Below are 20,854 nucleotides of genomic sequence, written 5' to 3' on the forward strand. Positions count from 1 at the left end.
ATAGCAAGCTCAGGACACTAGTCTCACCATGATCCCTCTTTTGATTCCTGACTTGTCTGAGGTCTTACCAACATCTGCCTCCACAACATCTCCACTAACTGTTTTGGCACTCTGGTTTCTATACCCCTGCAACTCTAGTTTATACTCCACTGTGTAGCATTAACAAACCTTCCTACTAGATATTAGTCCCCTTCCAGTTCACGTGCGAACCTTCCCTTCTGTACAAGTCCCACTTTCCCTGGAAGAGAGCCCAATGATCCAAAAGGCTTATGCCCTGCTTCCTACAACAACTCCTTAGCCACATGTACAACTGTATTATCTTTCTAGTTCTGGCTTAACTTGTACATGGCACGGGTATCATTTCTGAGATCACAACACTGGAGGTCCTGCCCTTCAACTTAGTACCTAACTACCCGAACTCACTTTGCAGAACCTCGTCACTCATCTTACCCATGTCATTGGTATCCACATGGATCACAGCTTCTGGCTGCCCACTTAAGAATGCTCAGTACTTGATCAAAGATATCCCAGACCCTGGCACCCGGGAAGCAACATACCATCCGGGGAATCTTGTTCTTGCCAGTAAGTCTGACTCAGTTGTGGGAAAGTTATTGGAAGGTATTCTAAGGGAATGAATATACAAGTATTTGAATGGACATAGACTGTTTAAGGATAGTCAGCATGGTTTGTGCATGGAAGGTCATATCTAACCAATCTTATCGAGTTTTTTGAGGAACTTACTAGGAAAGTGGATGACGGCAAGACAGTGGATGTTGTCTACATGGATTTTAGTAAGGCATTTGATAAAAGTCCCGCATGGGAGGCTAGTCAAAAAGATTCAGTCACTCGGCATTCAGGATGAGGTAGCGAATTGGATTAGACATTGGTTTTGTGGGAGAAGCCACATAGTGTTTGTAGAGGGTTACCTCTCTGACTGGAGGCCTGTGATTGGTGGAGTGCCCCAGGATCAGTGCTGGGTCCTTTGTTGTTTGTCACCAATGTCAATGGTCTGGATGATAACAGTGGTTAACTGGATCAGCAAATTTGTGGACAACACCAAGACTGAGGGTGTAGTCGACAGTGAGGAAGGCCATCGTGGCTTGCAGAGGGATCTACACCAGCTGGAAAAATGGGCAGAAAAATGGCAGATGGAATTTAATGCAGACAAGTGAGAGATTTTGCACATCAGTAGGACCAACCAGGGTAGTGAATGGTAGAGCACTAAGTGTGGCAGAGCCTGGGAATACAGATCATTCATTGCAGGTGACATCGCAGGAAGATGGGGTCATAAAGAAAACTTCTGGCACATTGGCCTTTATAAATCAAAGTATTGAGTACAGGAGATGGGATATTACTTTGAACTTGTATAAGATGTCGGTGAGGCTTAATTTGGAGATTCGTACACAGTTCTGGACACCTACCTACAGGAAAGATATAAAAAAGGTTGAAAGAATACAGAGAAAATTCACATGGATGTTGCCGGGTCTGGAGAACTTGAGCTACAAGGAAAAATTGAATAGGTAAGAACCGTATTTTTTAGAATATAGAAGACTGAGAGGAGATTTGATAGAGGTACACAAAATTATGAGGGGTATATGGAGGGCAAATGCAAGCAGGCTTTTTCCGCTGAGTTTGAGTGTGGCTACAACTAGAGGTCATTAAAAAGTGAAAGCAGAAAAGCTTAAGGAAAACATGAGAGGAAACTTCTTCACTCAGAAGGTTGTGAGAGTGTGGAATGAGCTGCCAGCACAAGTGGTGCATGCGAGCTCAATTTCAACATTTAAGAGAAGTTTGGATTGGTACATAGATAGTAAGAATATGGAGGGCTATGGTCCTGGTACAGATCGATGGGAGTAGACAGTTGAAATGGTTTTGGCATGGACTAGATGGGCCAAATGGCCTGTTTCTGTGCTGTACTTCTCCATGACTCTATGGAGAGCTGATCTGGTAGATATAAAAGTGTGGTGTGTGACTAGGATTCAGTTCAGTTGATGGAAAGGATCAAATTTCTGGAATTTTGTACATAGCTGAAATGAAGAGATTGTCTGAACACTGTCAGTTTGGTAATGGGCTTAACATGCACTGAGGGATCATTTAGTTTGTGGAATCTTACAGGAAAACATCTAAAAGTGACACCTAACTGAAGCACAACTTATATTTAAAAGAGTAGTTGAGATTGCTGTATCAATGGAAACAGCACAGATCGCAAATGAGCTGCAGTCAGGAAAGAAAGTGAGCACAAACACAGTTGTGGAGATAAGACTGAGGCCTGCCTAGCCAAACAAATTGCGTTACCATTGTGGTAGGGGTTCACACCAGACCCATGCAGGTTTAAAGGTGAAACTAGCACAAAATGCAACAAAGTAGGACACATATAAGGAGCATGTCAGGCACACAAAGAAAAATGGAGTGCACAACACAGGCAAGAGAAAAACATAAAAAGTCAAATTTCAGTTTCAAAAGAGCACTAATCTACATGCTGTTGATGAAAAACCTGAGAGACACAGGACTGGGGCCTGGAGATTTTCAAATTGAAAACTAACAATAGACAAGCAATGTGGTTTACACCAGAAGTGAACAGCAAATTAATTAAAATGGAATTGGACACTGGCTTGGCTGTATTAGTCATTTCACAGAATGAGTTTGAGCGGCATTTCGAAGATTCTGAACTGAAAAACTTCTACTAGAGAAAAGATAACGCCTGTGAGAATGACATTCCTAACAGTCAAATATAACAATCAACTTCAATGTGGTAAAAACAGGAGGGCCAATATTGTGGGGCTCCGATTGACTGAGACAACTGCAACTTGATTGGAGATGCATGTACCATTTGTATGCCATATCTCCTGCAACAGAGTCAACTGAAAGCAAATTAAGAAAGATACTGGATGATGCCACAATTGTCCTCATGCTGTACACCATGAACCATTGCTCAACAGAGGACGAACAGATGTAGATGCCAGCCTCTGTGCCTCTGGTTGAAAAGCATACTGGATCAAGGAAGGACCATGCTGCTCGGAGGCACCGTGAAGGTAACGGAAAGAGTGGTCATCCACTGCAGCAGGAGAGGTCTCCAGCCATAACGGTTGTCCATGCCACTGGATCAAGGTCTCTTCTGCCGAGAGAGTGGGATTGCCCCTGTGCAACAGCTGTTCCACTTAAAACGCACAAGTTTCAAAAAAGTGTCTTCTTCAAATCCGAAGGACTACCAACAATATTTGAGTAATATTTTAAATATATTGTTTTATTAAGCATTTTTTTTGTTCACATAATGCATTGTAGGTTATATGTAAAATTACATAAATGGCATATACCATCATGTCACCACGCAATATGTACGCTCCTCGCTTAAGCTGAAAATGAAACTAAGACCCGTCTTTTTCCTTGTAATTAGTTTAGTGTTTTGGAGCCTACAAAACATAACAAACATGGCTAAGTTACTTGCACCATTGTGACTTGAGTGCAAGCTGGTAGACCAGACGGGTGTTGTCATTTAGCATATCAAACACAGTCAAAGTAATAGCAATCAATAGTTTTTGTGGACATACCATATTTGTGTACTCAGAGACAGCCCTGACAACATTACTTCTGAGTATCTGGTCTTTATCACCAAAAGGTTTTACAGCATTTGTTAATTAGTTCTTCCAAAGCGTTTGGACTTTCAGAGGTGTCTTACCAACTACAATGTGCTTCCACTAGGATTCTCAAATGAACCATTTGTCAACCCAAAGTATTGAAGTAAACAATGTCATTGTAACTAATGAAATTGTACTGAATCACCTACTGTTGTCTTTGATTTTAAGGGTATAAAAATATGATGCACCTTTGGGTTCGTGAGCCTCTACCAAGTGTCTCCAGAACCATGCCTGCTTGCTGTGCTAAATAAAGATTACCACATCACCAGCCTCAGTGTCTCTCGAATGACTTCATTCACAGTCACAATAGTGACAGCACAGTCTGCCACTTGATGTGAAGTGATTACGCAGAAAAAGACCATAAGACACAGGAACAGAATGAGACCATTCAGCCTATTAAGTTCTTGGAGGTTTGAAACCACAGCTTTCAACAGAGAAAACTTAATCATGCTTCACAGCTAGCTAAACTGGGAGATATACATGGTTGGATAGCAATAGTAAGTTGAAAAGCTGCCAGAACCTCTCAAAGTTGAGTATATTAAATAGTAGAACACAGTACGCATGGTGCCCCCAAGGCACTTCATAACGAATCCTGAAATTGGCAGCACAGGTACAGAAGAAGTTGAGACCAAAACTTTCCTCACAGGAAAACAGGGTCTGACAGACAAATTATATTCTTCGATTTATTTGGATCTCTCCTAGGATGCTAGATGCAGCCAAATTGGCAACATTTGTAGATGTGATATTTATAACTGTTTTCTCAATGAACAAAATCAAATCATAAAATCTCAGTACATGTTTCGATAATAAACCAATTACCAGGTACCTAGTAGGTCAGTCTACACCTGTAGGTTGCTAATCTTTCAGCATAACAAAGTTTCATTATTTTTTTTTATTTCAGCTTTCCAACATATCCAGCTTTTTGCTTTTCAAAATGCTCAGCATAACCTAATTTCTATTGCCTTGCAGTAGAATAATTAATTTAAGTTTATTAAAGAGCAATTGTACAATATATTAAACTGTTGTAAACATGTGAAATTGGCAGTCCTCCACCAAGTTCACTCTGTCAAACTGCAATATAAATGAAGAGAAGTTCCTACTGGACTCAATGCAGTCAAGTAATGAAGTGAACAATATCTAGTAACAGAGTATAGAAAATTATTTGCTTTTATATGCTAGCAATAAAAACTTCATGTCCAAGCATAATGCATGCAGGATGATAGCTTTTTCACCTTCTTCCAATGATCCGCCTCAAAAAGTCACTATTACTCTTCATCAGTGTTACATTTCCAATTCCAAACGTTGCTCCGATCTTTGAGTGAAGACAATGCCAAATTAACTATCAACTATGCTTACAAGAACATGGGGCAGGTAGGAAATGGGCAGTATCCCATTTGGGGATGTAAGGATGCAAACACAACCTGTTCCTCATTCACCCTGGAAATTCTTATGAATAATGTGTGGCTGGAAGGACTCATTTATGAAAGGATAACAGTGGAGACATTTTTCACTCCAAGATTACACCAGAAAATAGAATAAAACTTATGATTACTTACTGAGACTACCAAGCTGCTTTATAATGGCAGCTAATGTGCTGTTCGTCACGCATTCCAACTCACTAGTGACACCTTCTGGTAAGGCCCCATGACATAGATGCCGTGGTTCAATGATCCTCTTAATGAGAGGCATCTTCAATTCACATTGACATCAATTCCCTGAAACAGAAAATAAAACATAAGGAACTCAAGCAATAGTACCTTACATTGAATTCAGCGATCAAGTCATTTTGTACTTTGAAAATTTCCTTCCTGAGTAGCTCAAAATTTCTTCAATTAATAAATAGCATTTAAGAGACGATTAAGGCTCATATTTCCCAATGTTTTGTCAAATAAATTAACATCCTCAGATAGCCCATATATCCAGAAAAGAAACTGAAATCCTCAGTTCCAAGCATTTGGCACTCTTTTACGAACGGTTAAATGAAGTTAGAAATGCTAACAACATTTATTGTTTATTATTTATTATGATACAGCATAGAATAGGCCCTGACAGCCCTTTGAGCCACAGCACCCAGCAACCCCCAATTTAATCCTAGCCTAATCACAGGACAGTTTACAATGACCAATTAACCCACCAAATGGTAAGTCTTTGGACCGTGAAAGAAACCCATGCATTCACAGGGAAAACGAACAAACTCCTTACAGAAAGCCGTCCCCTCGTAGTGTAAAGTGTTGTACTACCAATACGCTCCAGTGCCACCCCAAATATAAGTCTTTACCCGTGTATCCACGATTGTTGCTATGTCTATGTTCTCATTTATGGTGGGGCAAGATGAACTTGCCTCCATGTCTGAGACCTCTGCTGAGAGTGCCATAGATCCAATTCTAAACAAGTTCTGGCATTCCAACAGCCAATATTCATCACAGTTTCTTTGTAAGTTCAAAGAGGCTCTGATGGAACCAGTCAAGGACAAATTGATGCTGCTCTTACTATCAGATGGCACAAACTTCTGCACATCATAATAATAAACCTGCCATATATTAGAAATATTATTCTACATTGCTTAAAATATAACCTATCCATACACTGTCAGAAAACTCTACTTGCAGCCTCATTTGTTTAAATGGGGCTGTGATCCAAGTCTCTCCCTGCAATCATATATCTAATTTTAAATTGCTTAATTATTCCATGGAGAGCTCTGCATATTGAGTGCTACTAATGATCTTCAGGGTGGGGGGGGGGGGAAACACTGATTCTTCCCGTGCACAGTCTGCACATTTCGATAGTTGTGCATCGTTGCGTCTCCATGGAAAATGCACAGAACTGACAATCCCATGATGCAATGTACAATTAAGGCCATGAGCAGCTGCTACCACTGCACGACATCTGCCTCTCTCATTGCCTCCACGCCTCCGATGAAAAATAGCAGTTCTGCCAGCTGAATACACCATTACCACCAAAGGACACAAACTTTAATATTTCTGAGTGCTTTGAATCTCAGATGCACGAAACAGGTAGGGATAATCCAGTCGTGGAGCCTATTACAGTGTGATTGTTAGTTGCCAAGGCAACAGGAAATATTGCTGCACTCCTCTTGGCTGTAGGAGCTCATCTTGGGGACAACTGCATCATTTGGGTGAGGAAATCCTCAAATCTGATTACTACTCTGCACAGGGTTTGTTAATCTAAACTACATTTGGAAATGTCATCCCAACTCACCTTTCCACCACTCCAGTACAGAGGAGAAAGTCTTCATAGATTTCTTATCCTAGCTGTAATCAAGCAATCCTGTTTTATTTGGATACAAAGCCAGTTGATAAAAGGATTAAACTCAGCAGGTTTTCACACAGGCATTGCTTCATCTCTCTAATAACGACAGGCTCCATTGGTGCAGAATGTGCCCAGTCACACAGTGGCAAATAAGCAGAGCTCCATGGGGAAGAAACAGTACAGCTAATGAAAAATATCAGAAATTTAAAATTACATACTTTGTAAACAAGTTTAAGAGCTCAGTTGTTTAAGATTCTTTATTTCTTCTTTCCATGGTTACTCTGTCGAATGTTTCTTGATAACAAAGTGTTCAGCTTTATTATTGAATTTGGAAAAAATCCAAATTAAAACTGAGGTTTTGCCTTTAGGTTCAACAGACTGCAATAGTTATGATATAATCAGTTGTAACTACCTACCACTCAAATACACATTCTCACTGTCTTTTCACAATGGAAGAAATTGCTACAGTTCCAGTCACGGGTTCATTTTTTCCTGTAGTTCATACTCTTTTACATAAACTCTGCTGAGTAAATAACAGATCTGATCCATCACTGCCTGTCAAAATAAAATCATGGCTGTAAGAGGAATGGAAAAAACTCAGACCCTTATAACAATCATTCGGTTAGCACCACTTCCACTTTGTCAGTCACTTTCCCTTTTTGTCCTTTCCACATCTCTCCACCTTATTATGCAATCATTTCCAATTTTTCCCAGATATGACGAAAGGTCAATGTGAAATTTTAAATCTGTTCTTCTCTCTACAGATGCCGTCTGACCCGCTGAGTGTTCCCAAATATTTCCATTTCAATTTCTAACTTCCAGCATATTAACCACTTGTTTTTAGTCTACTTTATGCATGACTGTTTTAAATGTTACTAAAAATATTAAAACATTTTTAATTTGGTACAACTTAAAGAAATATCTTCAGGTCATTATGCATTCCTCTGGCTTACAAGCCTGTTCACTGGACGACACCGAAAGAGGTAGTGAAGTGGACAGTGAAAAAGCTTGCCTAAGTTTAGATCCGTATACAAATCAATGGGAAGGTGAACAAGGAAATGGCAGAAGGACTTTATCGAAGACAATGAAAGAGATGCAATTTGGAATGTTATACCAGGTCAGGATGTATACAATAAACAGTCAACGTTTCAGGCTGAGACCCTTCATTAGGACAAAACGATGGCTGTTTTTCCCTTCCATAGATGCAGCCTAACATGCTGAGTTCCTCTGGTATTTTGTGTATGTTGCTCTGAATTTCCAGCACGTGCAGAATCTCTTGTGTTTAGGACATATGCAATGGATGGCAGTGCCATGGAGAATGTTGTTGAACAGAAACACCATGGGATACAAGTTTATATTTATTGAGTGGTGAAGAAGGTGTTATGGTATGCACAGGTATTCAGCTTTATTTCATAAGGATGATGCAAGAACTGAGTTGTAAGTAGAGATGTATGAGATATATATATATATATATATATACGGTAGATAGCCAAAGACTTGTTTCCCATAAGACCATAAGATACAGGAGCAGAGTTAGGTCTATTCTTCTGCACTATCATCCACCTTTCCTATGAAACTGCTTGCATTGAAATATATGCAGCTCAGGATAAAAGTCGCACCATGCTCAACCTTTTGATTTCTAACTTTGTCTGAGGTCTTACTGACATCTGCCTGCACAAACTCTCCATTAACTGTTCTGGCATTCTGGTTCCCATCGCCCTGCAACTCTATTTTAAACCCCACCATGCAGTGTTAGCAAACCTTCCCAGTCAGATATTAGTCCCCCTCAAGTTCAGGTACAAACCGTTCCTTCTGTATAGGTCCCACCTGTTAGAGTGATTTTCGGGTTGAGGTTATTTACATTTAACAAATGGCTTTGGCCACCAGTCTTCTGTTCCTTGACAATGTGTTGTGGATTCAGTTTGAAACAATTGATTCCTAAAAACCTAGTCCAGACGCTGCTGGCACCTGTGGGATGGATGCGAATCAGAAAGTGTGAAGTTTGAATGTAGCTTCGAAAGAAAGCATTGTCTATACTTGTAAATATAGAGTTGTCCCTTGTGTTTAACAAATAAATATCGAGCCCCACATTGGGCCAGCAGACCTTTCCACCGAAAGCGTCTCTGTATGATGCCTGCTGTACATTGTTGTGTCAAATAAAGAAGCTGCTTTGTATCTACCAGTAACTCACTCTCTGGTGATTTCAAACACTCAACACCACCTTCTCTGGAAGAGAGACCAATGATCCAAGAATCGTATGCCCTCTCATCTACACCAAGTCCTTGGTCACTTGCTAAACTGTATAATCTTTCTCGTTCTGGCCTCACTAGCACGTGACATGGGGTGTCCAATGGTAGGGTCGTTGTAAACTATAGGAGTATTAAGGAGATCCAAGTAGTAAAATTTTCATACAAGGAATCTGAAGTTAGTTGTCAAGGCAGGAAGAGTAACAATATTTGAGAGGCATGTGGACTGGTAATTTAATAAGCAGGAGAGAGAGAGGGGTATATATAATTAATGCAGGCAAAAGGGATTAGTACAGATAGATAAATTGGCCAGCATTGACAGAGTGAATCAAAGGACTGTTTCTATGCTGTTCTCCAACATTAACCACCACAGCACGGGGTCCCAAACTATAAAGAGACTTGAAAATGAACAGGCAGTTCAGAGCAAAAGCAAGTGAAATTTAATAGAGGAACTATTATGGAATTTCTTCTTCACATAAAGAGAAAATACCCAGCAATGAATGCACTTAAACAATTGTACTGAATAATTTCAGTTGAAGCAAAAAGACCTGGGAGCCCAGCAGGCCCAATGCAAAACCATCTCCAACTAACACAAAATAGCAATCAACAATTGTAATTGATGACAGTGAGCTATCTCAGACGAGATAATGATCAAGGTTTCCAGTTCTCTTTTCAAACATGGCCTCAAAGACAATGTCTACTTCGGATACCAATAAATAAGAAACGTCATGCAGTGCAGAAGTTAATATTTCAACAAACAAAGAAGATATTGGAGAAGTGATCTTGTTGAAGTCCTCTGAAACTTTGTTCCAGGTAAGCAAGTTAAGATTTGATTGCGGCAGAGGGCCACGAGGTACGATCAAGAATAGGAGCAGCAACTAAATGGACATTGCCTAATATGGGGATATTGAGGCTAATATCGCAAAGTTCTTCTTTCATCACCCCAGAAGTTACTATTATGTTTATTTCACTGTTCATTATTCAGAGCCTCTGTCATGTTGTATTAGAGAACTGCTGATTGGCTACAATTGAATTTTTGGACCCTGCGGTCCTCTACCGTAAGCATACGTGAGCAAACATTAGTTAAGATAGCAGTCAAGTCTCTTGCCTGCTGTAATAAAAGGAATAGTCAAATTGGTGAGGTATAAAGAGCACCTAAATCAGAAAGAAGGAGGGAAACAGTTAGCAAAGAAAGGATAAATTTAAAACTTGCAGTAATTAGTTTAGACTAATACATTGGATCATTAAGGATTATTCCCCATGTTGATGCCACTTAATTATCTAGATTCCTTTAAATTTTAATTATTCACAACCTCCCACTTTCAGCGCTGGTGTCCTTTGTGCCATTTTCCTTCAAGGGAATACTGTATAGCAATCAGAGTCGTCGCATTGATCTACATCATTATAAACAGAAAATCTTGGATTATTCAGACTTTCTGTGGAGGAAGAGATAGCATTAATGTTTCAGGTTAAATTTGACTTTCTGATAAATGATCTTTGGGCAGAAAGCTTGACCCTGGTATTTTACTATTTTGTGTCTGTAATTCATAATTAAACGACAGTTATTTCATAGTTTTCATTAAATTTATAATGGTTTTAGCTGCTTCCCTTTTCCAGTTAGTCAACACTGGTTTTAGCTAATAAAATAAAAACTATGGAATGTGTTTCTTTGAGCTAATAGCGTTAAGGTAGATCCACAGAATGCATGTAACAATAACTGCTATCACTGGTACAAGCAAATACTCATGAAGCTTCCCCTCCATTTTTGTGTTAGATTTTAATCCCTATTCAGCCAGGACTAGACCCCAAATTAGATGCTTCAATTACATGGTTATGTAAGCATAAGAGAATCTGTATCATCAAAAAGTGATATCCTTACTCTGGACTTCTAGTAAAGTCCTCATTAGAGTCCTGTTAAATATCTAACCATTCAGCTTAGTGGAGGCCTATGTCTAGAAAGCCAATGTGGTTTTCGGGTAGGGTGTGGAACAGCAGACGTGATCTGTGCAACAAATGCCAAGAATAAAACTACAGCTTGTTCAGCACCTTCGATCACACTAAAGCTTTTGACACTCTTTGTCCTGAGGGCCTATAGAAGATCACAGCAAATTCAGGTTTCCCTGAAAAAAAATCACAATTGTCCAACAACTCCACAATTGGTCCATATACTCTACCAGCAAGGACAAGATAGTAGAGAGATGCTGTACTGTAGGTACACAGTATGCGAACTGTAGGTTCCCCTCTAATTCACACAGCATCCTCATTTGGAAATTCAGGACCCAGACTTTTACTGCTGATGAGCCTAAAGCTGGAATCCCCTCCCACAGCTTTGTGGGAAGATCTCCGCTTGAACTGCAAAGACTTCCACTCAACAAAATGTGTAACCAGCATGTGATAACAAAACAACAGTACACGTAAATGGGTCCTTGATGGTCAGTATGGACAGGTGACGCTGAAGAGTCTGCCTCTGTGTCTTGAATGACTCCACCTGCATGTGTGTGATGTGTAATCTCCCTTGCCCATGGATCAGCCACAGAGTCTTTACCCAGCATCATTCCAGGCTATTAAATCTACTTGGGACCTGCATAAATACTCCAGCTATGACTTCTAGAAAACAAAGTATAGTGTCTTCAAACTTGGTTGTGGACCAAATTCCCAGTACTGTTAAAACACTCAAACACGCCATTGTTGCTGATGAGACATTTCAGATGTCTACACAGAAAAGAAAGCACATTTCAGCTTGCGTCAAGCAGAATGGCGAAAACTGGAGGCACAGGGCACTGCTCGATAGAAGCTTGGACCTACGTAAGGAATGCAAACCAGAAAATATGATGAATGTAGCAAGGAACGGGAGAGAAATTGGAAAAAAGATAAGTAGTATCAGTAGCTCACGCATCTAATGAGATATTAATGAAATATTCATTTAAGATGTCAAGACTACATGAAGCATAAACACTTCCCAGCCCATTCTCCTAAATGGCCAAGCAGTGCTTCACACAACCCATTAACTTAAGCACATTCCATCATTCCCATCAATTTGAAATTGCCATTTGTCATCAAGCAATTCAAGTAAAGAGGGAAGGCACTAAGGTATGTGTTTGGTGGGATGGTGAGGAGTACGTGTTTCTCATGGTGGTGTTCATCAGTGTGAGAAGCATAGTGTTAATGAGTCTAGGAATGGTGGTGAGAGTGGGGATGGTGGAGCTGAGGATGAAGATCGTTCCAATGAGTGTGGACAGAGTGGTGACACAAGCAAAGCTGAGTGCAAAGGTAATGAAGAATCAGAATTGCAAATAATATTACAATATTAACACATATAACGTGGTGTTTTAGTATTGAATAATCATTCATATTATTGCAGATGAATTTATTTTTTTAAAGGTTTCTGTTAATATGGACAGTGTGAAGCGCTACACCATGATTTTATCCAGACCACGTTCTTGAAATGGATGGCATCTACAATATGAAACAAGGAGTTACCCTGTAGCCAGTAGAGGAGATACTTGAAGAGGCAATGACCTTCTTCATGGCAGACAGCAGGATGACCCTTCTATAGTTATCACAATTTGATTTGTCTCCTTTCTTCAATTACAGCATCTCTAGAGTCCTCTTGCATCTATTTCTCTTGCCAAATGAAGTACAGGTTGAACATCCATTGTCCAAAATTCCAACATCTGAAATTTTTGGAGCGCTAACATGATGCCAGAAATGCAAAATTCCACAAGGTGCTCAGAAGGTTCCCAGGCAATGCACAGGTCTCTGTGCACCACAGACAGTTCTGAGAAGTGACCTCACATACCCTGAGTGGGGCTCTGTTGGAACCAGTTGTTTTCAGCAATCATCACAGTCAGACCTTTGTGCATTATCCACAGTGATTACCATGTGTTTCTTCTCTGCTCTGTGCTGTGATGATATTGTTGAAAATGTCAAAGATGCCTGCCGTTACCCCTATGGGTAATAGGGAAAAGGCAAAGAGGAAGCATTTATGTTTATCTATAACACAGAATATAACACCAGAACTCCAAAGAAACTTAGAAACTTAGAAGCAACAGAAATGTGGTTTCTTAGAAGAATGCTGAAAATATCATATAGAGATAGGGTAACTAATGAGACAGTACTTCAACATGCCCATACAGAAAGATCTTTAATAAGAACATTAAATGAGAGGAAACTTAAATTCCTGGGCCATGTCATCAGAAAGGGAGAAATGGATTGCCTTACATTACAAGGCCGTATGCCTGGGAAACACGGAAGAGGAAGGCAAAGAAGAAAATATACGGACACTGTGAAAGAACTAACAGATCTAAGTGTACGAGATATCATTGACACTGCGTGGGATCGTTCGATGTGGAAAGCCATGATCGCCCAAGCGTGTAACGCGCAAGGCACATGAAGAAGCTAACACAGAAAGTCAAGTTGTTGGAAAAACTTGACAGCGGTGTAAGTGTGAAGCATCTGACACAGGAGTGACTGACCACAGTCTATGACCTGAAGCAATAAAAGGACAAACTGTTAAAGTTCTATGTTAAGATAATAAACTGAAAGTTAATGAAAAATAGAAAATCACTGCATAGAGTGAAAACTGAAGATCTCGATCGTGTATTGAAAGAGTAGATTCATCAGTGAGTGAAAATATGCCGCTTAATAGTATGCTAATCATGAAACACGCATAGTTCTATCACGACAAACTGAAAATAGAAGGTAATTGTGAATATTCAGCAGGCTGGTTGCAGAAATTTAAGAAAAGGCAATGCATTAAATTTTTTAAGATTTGTGGTGTAACGTGTCTGCCGATCATGAAACAGCAGAGAAATTCACTGATGTGTTTGCAGAAAAAAATCATTGATGAAAAAGTAGTACCAGAACAAGTCTAAAATGCTGATGAGACATCATTATTGCCCCAAAAAGACAGGCTACAGCTGATGAGAAAGCTCCTGCATGAATTAAGGATGACAAGGACAGAATAACTGTGCTGGGATGTGCTAATGCAACACTATACAACTACAGTGTACTGTAACCTTTAAATCAAAACAGGGCATCGTGGGTGGAGACTGAAAGCTTGCCGTTAGTTATTGCTCTAAAGTTAATTCAGGTATTCTCCTGATGCTGCTCTGAGGCTTTTGTTACCTTGCACACATTATATTTTCATTATATTAATGGTATGTAATAACTTTTACTGTTAAGCACACGTGTGTAATAAACTATAAGACAAAGTCTGCTTACCAGTAGTACATAAATTCAGTGTCGAGAATGATGGCAATGCCAAACAGCTACTGACTGCCCACCTGGGCAGCCAAGGTAGTGATGGTTTACCTTTCTGATGGTTCGCATTATTGTTTCGTGTACAAAGTTATTAAAAATATTATATAAAACAGCCTTCAGGATATATATACAAGCTGTATATGTAATGTAAATGGATTTCACGTTTAGACTTGTGTCCCATTCCCAGGCTATCTCATTATATAGATGCAAATATTCCAAAATCCAAAAGAGAAATGAAATCTGAAATACTTCTGGCCCTAAGCATTTCAGATGAGAGGTGCTCGACCAGTAACTGATTTGTGAATGAAACTCCTCACTCCGGGCAGCAGAGTGACACTGTAGGTAATTCTGCTGTGAACAGTAACTGATTTGTGAATGAAACTCCTCACTTTGGGCAGCACAGTGACACTGTAGATAATTCTGCTGTGAACAGCTCTCGTGACCTCAGTTCAATCCAGACCTCTGGTGCTGTCTGTGTGGAGTTTGCAAGTGCATGGCTTTCCCCTGGGTTCTCCAGTTTTCTCCCATATAGACCAAAGGAACTGTGGTTGGTAGGTGAATGACTCCTCATGCAGGTGCCTTGGAGAACAGCGGAGGTGGAGGAGGAGTTGAGCAGGTAGTCGATGGATGCACATGATCAAATAGCTTGCAGGGAAATAAGTCTGGGGATAGGACTAATGACATTTCTTTGAGAGTCAGTGAAATCTTAAATGGGCTGAATGGCCTCCTTCCTTGTCATAATGAAATAGGGAGCTTTAAAATTTCAACAGGAATACCATATGATCCCAGAGCTTTGATTTTAAATTGGCAAATGGCAATCTTGGTCAGCAGGGTGAGGAAGGCAAATACAATGTTAGCATTCATTTCAGGAGGACTAGAATATAAAAGTAAGGTTGTAATGTTGAGACTTTATAAAGCACTGGTGAGGCCTCACTTGGAGTTATGTGAGCAGTTTTGGAACTCTTATTTTAGGAAGGATGTGCTGAAACTGGAGAGGGTTCGAAGGAGGTTCACGAAAATTATCCCAGGTTTGAACGCCTTGACATATGAAGAGCATTTGATGGCTCTGGGCCTGTATTCACTGGAATTCAGAAGAATGAGGGCTGATCTCTTTGAAATCTATTGAATGGTGAATGGCTTTGATAGAGTGAATGTAGAGAGGATGTTTCCTACGGTGGGAGAGTCTAAGACTAGAAAACACATCCTTAGAATAGAGATAAGGAGGAATTTCTTTTACCAGAGTTGTGAATCTGTGGAATTTGTTGACACAAGTAGCTGTGGAGGCCAAGTCTTTATAAATATTTAAGACAGAGGTTCACAGATTTTTGATTGGTCAGGGCTTGAAGGGATATGGGAGAAGGTAGGAAATTGGGGCTGAGAGGGAAATGGATCAGCCAGGGTGAAATGGCAGAGCAGACTCGATGGGCCATATGGCCTAATCCTGCTCCTATGGCTGAACTGAATAGGCTCCTGAGGGACAGAATCAATGACACTCACATGAAGGACAAAGGTACGATTTAGCAAGTCTTGAAGTGTTCTTTCAGGCAGGCATTTATTATCGTTCCTCAGCCCTTCCTCAAGAGAAGGAAGTAACTCGAAGTTATTCGTCATTTAATTTCACTGTTCTGTTCAAAGTCTAAACAAGTGGCTTGTTTCTTAATTGGTTAGAACCAAAGTAAAATGTCCAAAATATCTTCCCAAAAGGAAGAAAGAAAAGAAGGGAAGAAATGCCCCCCCCCCACCAAACTCCCTACATACTGATCATCAGTATTATCACAAGGGTTTCTTTGCCTTCAATTGACGCAAGTTAGGAAAGAAAAAATAAAAATGAGGATTGCCATTCCACTTGCCATTCCTCTGATTTGGCTCAATTGTTTTGCTGCTTTAAAAGTTCCAAGTAAATTTATTATCAAGGTGCGTATGTGTCACTAAATACTACCCTGAGATCCATTTTCTTACAGACATTCTCAGTAGAACAAAGACGTACAATAGAATCGATGGTAAGCTACACACAAAGGTGACAAGCAACCGATGTACAAAAGAGGACAAACTGCACAAATACAAATAGAAACAAATTATAATAATACATAAATAACATTTATTAGGAAAGTGAGGGAGGGGGGGGAAGGGGAGAGGGGGAGGTGCAGCCTGACATGCAAAAGGAACAACTTTTAAAACAAAAACACATACCCCTGATTTTCAAAGGAGCATTATCAAATCTAATTCAACATTGACACACACAGAAGAAATATTAACACAGATGGTAAATGACTTCATCGAAGAGACTGGGTTTTAAAAAGCATCTTTTAAAAAAAAAGTGGAAGTGGAAAGGCCAAGAAGCAGGGATGAAAACTCCAAAGACTTGACCTTTAATGGCTCATAGCACCGTTGTATCAACTAAACTTGATGATGATCAAAATCAGGGCAAATATCCTGCAGGATATTTTAAAGATGGGAAAATAAGGATTTGAAAACAAGGATATCCATAAGAAGTAATGCTTAGCCAGCAACCAGTGTAATCAGCTAGCAGTGATGGCTGAACATGTACGGTACAATTTAGGTTACGGGCAACAGTTTTGGATGACCTTGATTCCTGTTTCATATGCACTCTACTAAGCCCATCCACTTTATGAACACTAATCTATTATTTGTTCATTAAATAGGTCAGTCTGATGCCTCGTTCATCATTTTCCACTATGCTCAAGCTACTATAGAACAGAAATCCAAATTCTTTCTGTTTCATTAGATATTAAATTGACATCTCCGCAGCTGCTAGCTGGACTCAGTCCAGCATTGTGCTCAAGATCTCTATTTGCTGAAAACTAATTATGAATTTAAAAGCCAACTTGTGGATAATTCTAATGTTAAACTCCCTGATGACAAACTCACACAAATAAATCCACTGCCACTCTCAGACCCTGCCCCACAGCACATGACACTGCAACTAACAGTGCAAAATAAGGAAACAAAAGAGGAGTAAAATCATCCTAATAATGTCTGTATTTAGAAAAGTGCATTTCACAATAATCCTTCACTTAACGTTAACTTAATCAGGGCTACAGGGAGATAATCACCCCTTAGTTGCAGGAGGCAGGTACCTGGGTAACTGTCAGGAGAGGGGAAGGGATTAGGCAACCATAGGCAACCCCTGTGGCCATTCCCTTCAATAATAAGTATACCATTTTGTATACCGTTGGGGGAGGTGGGGTGGGGGAGGGAGGACCTACAGAGTAGAATGCAACAACCTGATCTCTGGCACTGAGATTGTGTTTATGGCTCAGACGGGAATTGGGGAGGGGGAGGGGGCGGGGAAGAAAGAGAGTAAGTGATAGGGGATTCCATAATTAGAGGAGCAGACGGCAGATTCTATGGGCATGAAGGAGACACCCAGGTGACAGGGTCAGGGATGTCTCAGATTGGGTCCACAGCATTCTAAAGGGGGATGGTGAAGAGCCAGAAGTCATGGTACCTGTTTGTACCAACAACATAGGTAGAAAAAGGGAGGAGGTCCTGAAGAGGGAATATAGAGAGTTCGGTAGAAAGCTGAAAAGCAGGACCTTGAGGGTAGTAATTTTTGGATTGCGGACTGTGCCACGCACCAGTAAGCTAAAGATGATTTGGCAGATGAGTGTGTGACTGAAGAATTAATGCAGGGGGTAAGGCTTCAGATTTCCTGACAATTGGGATCTCTCCAGGGGAAGGTACGACTTGTACAAGAAGGATAGGTTACACCTGAAACCAAGGGAGGCCAATATCCTTGTGGGCAGACTTGCTAAAGCTGTTGGGGATGGTTTAAACTAATTTGACAGGGGAATGGGAACCAGAGTGATAGGGCTAAGTATGGGGAAATTAGTATAAAACTACATGCTTTATGGAGTGAGACTGTGAGGTAAGACAGACAGATGATAAGGCAAAGTTGCAGTCAATGGGATGAGTTAAAGTGAAACATGGGCTAAAACTGAAAAGGGTAATGAATACAGCACTGAAGGTGTTATATTTGAACGCATGCTGTATATAGGATAAGATAAATGATCTTGCAGAGCGGTTAGAGATTGGCAGATATGATCTTGTGGGCATTGCTGAGTTGTGGCTGAAAGAAGTTGGGAGCTTAACATCCAAGGATGCATATTGTATTGAAAGAATAAGCAGATAGTAAACGGTGGGGGGGGGGGGGCAGTGACTCTGTTGGTAAAACTGAAGTAAAATCCTTAGAAAGAGATCACATAGGATCGGAAAGTGTAAAATCCTTATGGATAGAGTTAAGAAACTGCAGGGATAAAAAGACCTGAATGGGAGTTATATAGAGGCCTCTGAAAAGTAGCCAGAATGTGGGCTACAAATGACAACAGGAGATAGAAAAGGCATGTCAAAAGAGCAATGTTACAATAGTCAAGGGGGATTTCCATATGCAGGCAGATTGGGAAAATCAGTTTGGTCCTGAATCCCAAGCGAGGGAATTTGTAGAATACTTACAAAATGGCTTTTTAGAGCAGCTTATGGTTGAGTCCAGTAGGGGAACAGCAATCCTGAATCGGGTGTTATGAAATGACCCAGATTTGATTAGGGAGCTTAAGGTAAAGAATCAGAATCAGGTTTATTATCACCAGCATGTGACATGAAATTTGTTAACTTAGCAGCAGCAGATCAATGCAATACATAATCTAGCAGAGAGAAAAAATAATAATAATAATAAATAAAACAACAACAATAATAATAAAGTAAATCAATTATATATATTGAATAGATTTTTTAAATGTGCAAAAACGGAAATACTGTATCTTAAAAAAAAGTGAGGTGTCCAAAGATTCAATGTCCAGTCAGGAATCAGATGGCAGAGGGGAAGAAGCTGTTCCTGAATCGCTGAGTGTGTGTCTTCAGCTTCTGTACCTCCTACCTGATGGCAACAATGAGAAAAGGGCATGCCCTGGGTGCCAGAGGTCCTTAATAATGGATACTGCCTTTCTGAGACACCACTCCCTAAATATGTCCTGGGTACTTTGTAGGCTAATACCCAAGATGGAGCGGACTAGATTTACAACCTTCTGCAGCTTCTTTCGGTCCTGTGCAGTAGCCCCTCCATACCAGACAGTGATGCAGCCTGTCACAATGCTCTCCATGGCACAACTATAGAAGTTTTTGAGTGTATTTGTTGACAGACCAAATCTCTTCAAACTCCTAATGAAGTATAGCTGCTGTCTTGCCTTCTTCAGAACTACATTGATATATTGGGACCGAGTTAGATCCTCAGAGATCATGACACCCAGGAACTTGAAGCTGCTCACTCTCTCCACTTCTGATCCTTCTATGAGGATTGGTATGTGTTCCTTCGCCTTATACCCTTCCTGAAGTCCACAATCAGCTCTTTCATCTTACTGATGTTGTGTGCCAGGTTGTTACTGCAGCACCGCTCCACTAGTTGGCATTTCTCTCCTGTACACCCGCTCGTCACCACCTGAGATTCTACCAACAATGGTTGTATCATCAGCAAATTTATAGATGGTATTTGAGCTATGCCTAGCCACACAGTCATGTGTATACAGAGAGTAGAGCAGTGGGCTAAGCACACACCCAAGGTGCACCAGTGTTGATCGTCAGCATTGAGGATATATTATCACCAATCCGCACAGATTGTGGTCTTCCGGTTAGAAAGTTGAGGATCCAATTGCAGAGGGAGGTACAGAGGCCCAGATTCTGCAAATTCTCAATCAGGATTATGGGAATGATGGTATTAAATGCTGAGTATGAACAGCATCCTGACGTAGGTATTTGTGTTGTTCAGGTGGTCAAAAGCCGTGTGGAGAGTCATTGAGATTGTGTCTGCCATTGACCTATTGTGGTGATAGGCAAATTGCAATGGGTCTGGGTCCTTGCTGAGGCAGGAGTTCAGTCTAGCCATGACCAACCTCTCAAAGCATTTCATCACTGTCGATGTGAGTGCTACCGGGCGATAGTCATTAAGGCAGCCCACACTATTCTTCTTAGGCACAGGTACAATTGTTGCCTCTTTGAAGCAAGTGGGAACTTTTGCCCGTCGCAGGGAGAGGTTGAAAATGTCCTTGAGTACTCCTGCTAGTTTGTTGGCACAGATTTTCAGAGCCATACCAGGTACTCCATCGGGATCTTTCACCTTGCGAGGGTTCGCTCTCTTTAATGACAGCCTAAAATTGAGCTCTGAGACAGAGATCATAGGGTCATCAGGTGCAGCAGGGATCTTCACAGCTGTAGTTGTGTTTTCCCTTTCAAAGCATGCGTAGAAGGCATTGAGTTCATCTGGTAGTGAAGCATCGCTGCCATTCATGCTATTCGGTTTGGCTTTGTAGGAAGGAACCCTAAGGAGCCAGTGTCCTGTGGGGGTCCTGTGGGGGGTATGGCTTCTTCTGCAGCTGCTTTTCCCATTAGTTAGCCACCTGGTGTCCAGTTTCAAGTATCCCAGGAATAAAA

The 20,854-nt window shown here is 40.6% G+C and overlaps 1 protein-coding gene across 2 annotated transcripts in view; it reads right to left on the reverse strand.

Moving 5' to 3' along the window:
• The window catches only part of LOC134353389 (actin-binding protein WASF3-like), an 83,419-nt gene that overhangs the window by 30,048 nt on the left and 32,517 nt on the right, over nucleotides 1-20,854 (reverse strand). For both annotated transcript variants that reach the window (XM_063061416.1, XM_063061415.1), the window contains one exon: nucleotides 5,192-5,350. In XM_063061416.1, the coding sequence (XP_062917486.1) occupies nucleotides 5,192-5,324 (133 nt within the window). In that variant the 5' untranslated portion in view covers nucleotides 5,325-5,350. The remainder of the gene's footprint in view (nucleotides 1-5,191; nucleotides 5,351-20,854) is intronic.

This window comes from Mobula hypostoma, chromosome 10 (genome assembly GCF_963921235.1).
Source record: "Mobula hypostoma chromosome 10, sMobHyp1.1, whole genome shotgun sequence".
NCBI classification, from domain to species: Eukaryota; Metazoa; Chordata; class Chondrichthyes; order Myliobatiformes; family Myliobatidae; genus Mobula; species Mobula hypostoma.